The sequence below is a fragment of the Eurytemora carolleeae genome, unplaced genomic scaffold (assembly GCF_000591075.1).
Source record: "Eurytemora carolleeae unplaced genomic scaffold, Eaff_2.0 scaffold710, whole genome shotgun sequence".
NCBI lineage: Eukaryota > Metazoa > Arthropoda > Copepoda > Calanoida > Temoridae > Eurytemora > Eurytemora carolleeae.
In genome coordinates this window covers 143,927-153,688 of record NW_019396657.1, presented here as the reverse complement: position 1 = coordinate 153,688, position 9,762 = coordinate 143,927, and the positions used below count along the sequence as shown (strand labels likewise).

Here is a 9,762-nt window from a genome sequence, read left to right as displayed (position 1 = left end):
ATAACAAGATTAAAATTAAAATGTATACAGAATATGTACAGTAAGACAAATTGTATTAGCAAGAGCATTGAAGATTGAAGTGGTCTGGTTGGGTACCCGTACCACATGCTAACATTAAGAATATGGTGGCAGATAGGAGTAAAAAAGGCTAAAAATAAAAAAGTGGGATATGTACATGACATAATATAGTTATTAAGTCTTGGAAGGGTGTAAACAAATATTTTGCAATAAAATAAGAGGATTAAAAAGATGTAGGGCTTGAAAATAATACATAACACTGTAGATATGGGCCAAGTGTTAGTTTTGGAACTAATTTCCCCAAAGAGGAAACTCAATTGTATTGAGATTAATGCCAGGTATTGTTTTATATAGAAATTATAAAGAGTGACATTGGATATCGAGATCAAGTGATCGGGATTTGACTACCCAACACAAAAGGTCCCAACTCTGGTTGCTTATATAGTGATATGAAATATGTTTCAAAATATTCCAAAAAAGTAATATAACACGCAAAGCACCACTAATTGAATTAAATTTACTATATAATTACTTTATATAAACAAGCAGTTTCCTGGAGTTGCATGGCATTGTGAGCTGAAGATATAAAATACTTAAATGTGTTCATGTTTCATATCAAGTTTCATCAAGTGAGAGATCAAAATTAACTGAAATACTATTTTTTTTTAAAATATTTACGAATAATCATTAATCACATTATTCTATTTTTGAATAAGTTTCACAACTTTTTTTTTGAAAGATTTACCAGAATATCTAATCAGGAGAGCGTAAACAGTATTGCAAGTGATTAGGGTTTACAATGAAAGAAAACTTTTTCGCGAAACTTAGTACTTTTCGAAAAAATGAATTAACCGAAATCCATGCGAAATTTTGCGAACAAATTTTCTCTGCTCTGGGAGTAAAGCATTAGAAATCTTACTGTTTCATAATAAATAACTTCTCTTCCGTATTTTATTCTTTTTGCATTTCGCATTTTTTCGTGAAATATATTAAAGCGAAAATTTTTAGCATTTATTGGAGGAAACAAAATGCGAAAAAATTCTAAATTTTCGCAAACTTAAGTGAGCCTCTATTTGTGGAGTAGCGTTTTCAATTCACAACAATACCCTTTAAACCTTTAACTGATAAAGGATAAAGAACTTATTTAAGAAATATTTACTTTCGTAAAGCCAAAAAAAATTGATTCGAGTTTCTGATAATTCCATCGGAAATAAATATTCGGGATTTCCTAGAAGTATGTAATATATGTCAACATTCGGAGTTCTCTGTCCTCGATGACAATTCAAAGGTAAGGTTGCGTAGGAGATCGCTGTAATTATGCTTAATAAAAAAGTTCTTATGTCCTCTTATAGGGACTGTAAAGGAAAAATGAAAGGGTGTATAGGCTGAAAGCTAATCACTTTAGCTCTTGATCGCGACCCATGAAAGTTTTATCTTATGTTTCTGTCTCGAGAAATTGATATAAAACTGTGTTAAAATTATACGAAAATTCATATATGTAAAATTTAGAAAATCTTAAACTTAAACCACGTGACCAGAACTATCACCAATGGCAGAGCAGCATACTGGTCATGTGTCTCCGCCTGTATCACTTGACCACTTTACTGCACTGTCGTTGGTGGAATTTCTGGTCAAGTAATACGGACGTATAAATAATATTATGAATTAAATCTATTAAAAATAGAAATAACAAATATAAAATTAGAATTGGAGTAAGCGTAAGTTACAATTAGCTTTCTCTGGGATATCATCGTTTTCAGATTGGTTGCATATTTGCTGAATTTGATCTATCTACACCCACTACTTTTATACAAAATTGTATATATATTCATTTTTTTTATAAATTTGACAAAGTTGTAAATCAGTTTCTCGAGATAGGAACATCAGATATAACTTTCATGGGTTGCGATCGAGAGCTAAAGTGATTAGCTTTCAGCCTATACCCCCTTTCATTTTTCCTTTACAGTCCCTTTAATAAAGGATATAATATGGAATATAAATCTGTGAAACTCCTCCTCCTTCAACTGCTACTGCTGGCTAAGGTAGTCCACCCTGACAGCTATTGGAGTGAGGATTATGATAAAGGTACAGTGCAGTTAGAATGGGGCTTTTTTTCAATTCGTTCGTTCTTCGATCGTTAACGACCAATTTCATTCGTTTTTTAAATGCATGATCGTTCAATAATATTGCTCGTAAAAAAGGATAATTAAAAAATATTTGTTTGAATTATGTATATTCAGCAAAAAAATATCGTTTTTTCAAAAGTTTGTTCGTTCAAACAAATGATTTAGAAACTGTTTATTAACGGCCTGACTGATCCATAAAATGTGAATGACCGTTTAGAATATTTTTTGTTTCCGTTAATTGTCCTTTCAGTTTTCTAAAGTTTTAAGTGATTCATTTACAAATGTACCCTTTAAACTTATATTGTCGATTTTCTCTCTTTAAACTTATATTGTCAATTTTCTCTCTTTAAAAGGTTGGAATTCTTTCAATTGACGTCTTTGTTTCTGCTGCATGATCTGCGTGTCATTTTTATAGAGAAACTACATAAAAAATGATATTTTTTTTTTAAACAAAGGATATGATTCAGATATTTAAAGATACCATTAATGGGGCTAGCCTAAGGTTGTTACTCCTTTTGAAATGTACCAACAATCATATTAACCATCATTTAACAGTCGTCGTCGTATATATCAATACAATGGAGACGACTTTCGATTTTAAATTTTAAACATAATGAATACAAATAAACATGGAAATGAATTGCTTTTTTTATTTACTTTGAAACTTGTCTTTTGAAAAAACCTTATTGTAAATCAATTTGTATTGAAATAATATTCTGATTTATTTCCTCATGTTTTATGTATATTTATAGTTGTAAGATTTGAAAATTTATGCACACTGCACAGTGCGCAGGTAGAAATGCACAGATAGTTAGGCCAGTAGGAGTTAAAAAGTTAGAATGGAAACATCAGGACTGAAGAGAATGGATAGGAAAGAATAATAAGATAGAATTTGTCCAACTGATTTGAACCTCATGATTAAGAAAATAAAGAAGAATTAAAAGAAGAATAAATATTTCTTATGAATAGTTCTAAATCATTCAAATTAAAGAAAAAACCCTATTCCTTCACACAATTCAAATGTGAAATTGTATTAGTATAAACACCGACCACTAATTGTTTTTGTTTTCAGCAAAAAATTGTGAAAACGAGAGTTTAATTGCAAAACTGCTTCATGACGAGGAAACCAAGGTTATACATATTTAAAGCTCCATACTTGAAGTTCAGCTTATTCTTTTCTTATCTGAAATATTCTGACATCAGAGCTGAAAACTTTAGAATTGAATATCTGAATATTCACTGTGGAAATTTCTAATTTTCTTTTAACCCAATCTGTTTGGATAATCCATTCCCTACTACAAGTAATAAAGATACATTTGATCAAATAGATTATCAAGTAATAGGTGGCAACCAAGAAATGGACCAACTATACACGACGTCACAAGTGTAAATATAACAAGGAAAACGAAATTGTCTCACATTAGTTGACATGTTTTCCAAGATTAAATAAAAAAGTGCAAAATCAGTAAATAAAGAACACATTAAATTGTACTTATTTTACTACAAGAAAAGCACTTTATTCTAAAAGTATCACTATTTCTCATAAGTTGGTCAGACAAAAACTTAATTGACACGTGTGACATAAGAATACAACTGTACTGAGAGTGTACAAATTCTACGTTGCCCATCTATTGTACTAGAATCTATTTGCGTTTGATTACAATTACAGAGAAGATCCTTTATTGATTGGACTAATATCCTATTGAACTGAAGTCATGGCTGTTCACAAATCGGCTTCTAGAGCATTTGAACAAAAATAAATTGAAATTTGAAACATGTTAATATGAAATTATGAAAACTCTAAAAAGACATATTTTTTTCACATTTGAGGCCTATAGTCCAAATGAACGTTAGTCTTAAAAAACCTTAATCCAAAACTTACATTCCCTCAATGGATCATTAGTCCAAGATATGACACAACAAATGCGGAAACATTAAAAACGGTTTTACAAAAGTTAAATATTAAAGAGCGCATCTCTAATCTCTACAAAATTAATCTAAAGACTAAAAAGATATATGAAAAGAGAGGATCAAGCATTGATCTCGATATCCATCATTGTAAAGTGTTCAGCTCGGAATTGATAATTTACAAGACTTAGAAGATTAGAATATTTGTAGAGCTGAGCAGATTTATTACATTTATTCATTTATTATTGCCGTTGATTTCTCTGATTAATTGAATTTATAAAATGTTTAAAAAATTAGTGATTAGAATTGATGATTTTAACTTATTTTGTTTATTTGATAATAATCCATGATTGAGAGACGGGGGAAGGGGGGAGAAATTTAATATGTATCAAATATTATTTAGAGTCAATGCCATGAGGAGGTTGGGGAACTCAATGATATTCAGGTAATTGTATTTTTGCTTTAATGGTTTGCAATAATCTAATTTCCACAATCAAACTTTATAATAAAATGGCGGTAGAGGGGGGAGGGGGCTGTTTTACGCCCCTTATCGTTTTTTTTTCATTTCTTAAACGCTCTCATTTTTTGAAAATCTTCAACCTTAAAGCTTCTTGACATTTTAAAAAAGGTTAAATTTCGTAGAGGGAAATTACAGGCCTTGTGGAAGAGTTCCCCAAGGCAAGGTTGTGGTTTAAAAATCTAAAAAATCTAAAAACAGAAAGGTCTTAAATTCAAAATTAAACTCTTTAAGAGCTAAAAAACGACGAAATCCTTTACATTTTATTCGGAAAAAGATTTAAAAATTGTTCCAAAGTCTTGAATCGGAAATCTTTCTTTTAAATAATAACGAGTCAATTTTTAATGCGTTTAGGAATTTCAAAACTGCAAGCTGATGCTGGCTAAATCTTTAGGGACAAAATGTGCATCATCCACGGTTAAAAAGGTGATTCAAAAATTTTATTTTTTGAATTTTATGAATATTCATATTTACTAGCTTATAAATGTTTAATAACAATTAAGGTTAGAGTTAATATATATCACAGTGGGTCATGAAAGTTTTTATAAAAGTTTTAACTATATCGAAAATCTAGGAAGCGGAAAAAATCGCATCAAGACGAACCGACTATTTTTAGCGTTTTTTTGTAGCGAATATTTCGTTACAAAATATTTGTATAAATTAAATCTTTTCTTTCTTTTGCTAATTTTGTTGCTTTTTTTACAACATAAGTGAAACCTTTTCAACTAAACATATTTAATACATTAAAGCAATTATAGTTTAAGGTTTTAACCATAATTTTAAGATTTAAGGAATCTTAGAAAAACTTAAATTTACAATAACTAAAGCTTATACAGAGTAAATATAAAGAAGGCGTTTCTTCCACATTTTTTGAAAATATATTTTGGTTTGGGCCGACCCTCTTCAGTTCTAACAATAATCATAAAGTATAAATTAAAAAATGCTTAATAACATTAAAAGAAAATAAAGAAAACATCTTTTTAGCATTAATCATTATTATTATTGATAAATTTTCGGGGGAATTATGGAAGCAATTTGTTTTGTATACACATATAATATACTAGCTGAAGAACCCGGCGTTGCCCGGGAAAAAAATTGAAAAAATAATTTTGATTTTTTTTTGTTTCGGATATTTTTTAGCCTATATCACACCCCGGCCACCCATAAGTGTCCACAAAGAATTTCAGTCTTATATCGGTCAAGCCGTTTGGCTAGCTATACGCAACATATATATGAATGTCTTGTTTTAGTATATATAGATATTGATCTCTTTTAAAACTTAGTATTGAAAGATAGTTTTTGAAGACTCTGTCAAAATCCAAACAATTATTTTTTTTATACTGCTGGCTGGGGATCTGTTGTACTGCAAGAGTTCACTGCGTACAGTTTGTTGTTATCACAATCATACTTGTGTACAGGGTTAGGGTGTATACTAAAGATTGGCGAGACTTTGGCCAAATTGGACTGCTAGAAACTAGTTTTATTAATAACAAATATTAAAAATAATTAAGTAAGAATATTTTCTGTGTTCCGAAGTTAGAACTTTGTATTATGAATCTTGGGTTCAATCATTGTACTCCATCATATCCAGACTATGTGGATTAATGTAATTTCTCTTCGACATACTCAGGAGAACTAGATTCAAGTTATTGAGCTTTAATCCTTGAAAAATGCTTATTTTGGATATCAAGATCATGCATTCAAGATTATAGGATACTCCACACAATAGATCAGATCTGGGGTTCTTTTACTAGCATGTTTATTGATATTTACCTTAAACCAGTTGCGGGGAAGTAAAAACAGTAAAATGTACACTGAGGCACAGGGTGTCCAAATAAATTTAAAATCCAAAGTAAAAAAAATTCCAAATCCAAATTCAAATTTATTAAATAATAACAAAATATTTTAATTCAAATGCCTAATATCTTCGTTAATTTTGAAGTTATAAAGAAGGGAGACCACACTTTTGGAAAGCTCCATTTCTATCCACTCCTTGTAGTTTGTCAACTCCATTTCTATCCACTCCTTGTAGTTTGTCAACTCCATTTCTATCCACTCCTTGTAGTTTGTCAACTCCATTTCTATCCACTCCTTGTAGTTTGTCAACTCCATTTCTATCCACTCCTTGTAGTTTGTCAACTCCATTTCTATCCACTCCTTGTAGTTTGTCAACTCCATTTCTATGCACTCCTTGTATTTTGTCAACTCCATTTCTATGCACTCCTGGTATTTTGTCAACTCCATTTCAATCCACTCCTTGTATTTTGTCAACTCCATTTCTATCCACTCCTTGTATTTTGTCAACTATTGGAAACCGAAGATTTTCAAGACATATGTGAACTCTCATTTTTTATTTAAACACGGCTGTACCGAACCCTTATACCTTTAGTATACATAACTTACCTATGTACAAGACTGGATGGAGGTTTTGGATAATTTTGGGTTAAAAGCTCAAGATTTTCTGAAGGATAAGGTAAAATGAGGTATTTTTGAAGCTTATCTTTTTCATAGTAGAGATATGTACTGAAGAAAAGCGTAAAGCGGCCATTAAATTGTACTTTATTCTTTTTAGCTTTTTACCAATATTTCTAATCTGTATTCATTGTGTATTTGTTGGTCTACCAAAACAATAAGTTTGCAAGCCTATTTCTTTATTAAAACATGGTTTTTCTTAAAATTAAAATATCTCTCTACCATGCAATTGCAGGAATCTCTTTACCTAGTTCAATTACCTCTTGCTTTTTAATAATTGTAACCTTAGATTGAAAATTTTCAAAAATTGGTCTCAATATTTGTTCATGGAATCTTAACCACGGTTTTCAGCGAACGAAACGTTTCGCAAAAAAATGCGAAAATTTTCGTTCGTATTTTGCAAATTATTTTACGAAATTTTGCTTTTTTTCGCGGAAATGAATGAAGCGAAAAATTCGAGACGAAACAAAATTTTGCGAAAATATGTCCGCACCGCAAAATATGGGTCTTGTTTTCTCAAAATTTTGTTAGTTTTGATGAATTTTCGCAAAAATGTTGCATTTTCGAATTTCTTATTTCCCATATTTTCTTAAAACAGATTTCGAAAAAAAACGAAGATTTTTCGCAAGCGCATCAAATGCAAAAAAACGGAAATTTTCACGGACAATTTTTTTCGCGAAAAGAAACTATTCTCCTTTTTCGTTGGAAACCCTACTGAACCTGTTCATTGCAGTTTTAATTCAGAATTTGTGGCTTAATGAAGAAAAGAAGAAGGGTTATTCTTCATGTCATGCACTAAATTCAAGTAAGTATGCCATGCCATTTATATATATACGTCGCTTGGATAAACGTCAAAACGGCTGAACCGATCGGGCCTAATTTTCTTGTAGGACCTCGTGTGACAATAGGGAAGGTTTGTGGAAAAAATTAGTGACAATTTCTTATGTCTAGTCTTTATGAAAGAAAAGTCTTTGCTCAAATACAGGGATGTCCATAAAACTGTGGAATAGTTGGATGATATTTGTATTTGATGCTGTTTTAAAACAACAAGTTTACCAGTAGATTAAAAATAAAATTTTAAACGTGAAATATTGGTATTTCTTCATTGAACAGTTGTTGTGTGTCATACTCAGTGGACTATTGAAGAGTAAAATCAAAGTTGTATGGCTCTCATTGTATTATTTGTTCCTACTAGGTTTGGATGCTAGTATTTGCCAGGAAGATTGCAAAAATCTGGAAAAGTCTGATTTTGGTAAACAGTGTAAAAAGGATGGCGGATTTTTTAAATGCTGTGTAAGGAAAGTATAAATATGTATACATTTTTTTTAACTATCGAAATAGAAGTATGTTTTTTTTTTAAACAGGCGAGACAAGGCAAACTGCCATGAATGTAGGTTCTGTTGCACTCTACTTTTGTGTACGACAAAAATAGGAAAAAGTAAATATTTTAAAATTAATCTTGCATATTAAATTTTGCCAAATAAATTTAGTTTTCTTTGCAAAAACGTATGTATGACTTGCATACTATGCAATCTGTATATTCAACAATGATACTTTATGGTAGAGATGAGAACAATTTAACAAACGAAGTATTTCCAAACAACCGAAAATTTTTGTGAAAGAACGAAATAAAAAGCCAAACGCCGATAATTTAATGGACAATTAAAAGATGTTGAATTATATTTTCATTTAAAGGAACTTTATATAGTGCCTAATTATACCTGCAGGATACCACAATTAAAAATAATCGATTTTCAGCAAAACAAAGTAATAATATCTCATTCATTATTGGTTAAACAAAGGTTTACAGACTACCATGCAACTCTGGAAATTCCCTGAAATTTTCTTATTTTTATTTGAAATGTTTAGTTACATATACAACCTTCTCTACAAGCGATGGTAAAAGTGTTGAAGTGAACAGTACTGCTGGTGGTATTCAACAAGCTAAAGAACTATTTTATCTGACAAACACAGCTTACAAAAATCCTGATTACAGGTTAGTTTAAACAGTCTCAAACAACTACCGATCAACGTATCTATTTAGAAATTTGAATTATCTGTCTGTTTACAATTGTACTCAAAAAGACGTGAATGCGGCTAACCCAAACGAGCTCGATTTTTTGTGGCAATTAACTTACTGACCACCCAGTACACTTTTAATTATAAAATAAAAAAATCGCTAGAATTCAACCAAATAATTCAAATATTTGGCAGTAAGCTATTTTTTTAAATCAAGCTATTTTTTGTCACTTATTTGGCAGACATTTTGCTGCCAAATAAGCGATTTTTTGTTTCGTAATTTAGAGTATACCCTTTTTTGCGAAAAAATCTCTAATTTTACAATTTCTAGATGCCTGAACCCAAACAGTAATAAGGACCCTACAATATTGGGAACATATTCTCCCACTTCCTTTGCCAGTGCACTCAGTCAGGAAAAATTAAAACTTTTTCATTTATCTCAAACTAACTGAAGGGTTCAGCGTTGCCTGTGGAAAAAAATTTTTTTAATATGTAAAAAAAATAAAACAAATACCTGTAACTCCGTTTACCCGCACTTTGTATTACATCATAATTTTAGCTGAAGTGCCGGTGCTGCCCGTGGATCGATTTTTAAATTCTTAACTTTACCTTTGGGTTACCCATGCAGGGCTTCATTAAAAAATTCAGCCAATTAATTTTTGGTATAGCAAACAAACATTTAAATTATCCTAAAGATTAGCT

The 9,762-nt window shown here is 30.6% G+C and overlaps 1 protein-coding gene across 3 annotated transcripts; it reads left to right on the top strand.

The window, feature by feature from the left end:
• The first annotated feature begins 589 nt into the window (after window positions 1-589).
• Window positions 590-9,531, top strand: LOC111707000 (uncharacterized). 3 transcript variants are annotated; one of them, XM_023479969.1, is made up of 13 exons: window positions 607-647; window positions 1,251-1,306; window positions 1,999-2,103; window positions 3,217-3,275; window positions 4,456-4,497; window positions 4,924-4,995; window positions 5,913-5,988; window positions 6,984-7,042; window positions 7,786-7,846; window positions 8,237-8,339; window positions 8,406-8,479; window positions 8,911-9,037; window positions 9,392-9,529. In XM_023479969.1, exons 3-13 carry the CDS (start codon window positions 2,007-2,009, stop codon window positions 9,510-9,512), a joined length of 891 nt encoding a protein of 296 aa, XP_023335737.1. In that variant the 5' UTR covers window positions 607-647; window positions 1,251-1,306; window positions 1,999-2,006; the 3' UTR covers window positions 9,513-9,529. The 3 variants fall into 3 exon arrangements, with proteins under 3 accessions (XP_023335738.1, XP_023335737.1, XP_023335739.1); XM_023479971.1 differs by having other exon boundaries at window positions 610-647; window positions 5,916-5,988; window positions 9,392-9,527; XM_023479970.1 differs by lacking the exon at window positions 1,251-1,306 and having other exon boundaries at window positions 590-647; window positions 9,392-9,531.
• Window positions 9,532-9,762: the final 231 nt, after the last annotated feature.

Bases quoted from the DNA above. Each gene is read 5' to 3' on its own strand.
- LOC111707000 (XM_023479970.1), top strand. From the start codon at position 2,007: ATGGAATATAAATCTGTGAAACTCCTCCTCCTTCAACTGCTACTGCTG. The intron at 3,276-4,455 runs GTTATACATATT...AATATTATTTAG, and splicing joins TTCATGACGAGGAAACCAAG to AGTCAATGCCATGAGGAGGT. The intron at 8,480-8,910 runs GTAAATATTTTA...TGAAATGTTTAG, and splicing joins TACGACAAAAATAGGAAAAA to TTACATATACAACCTTCTCT.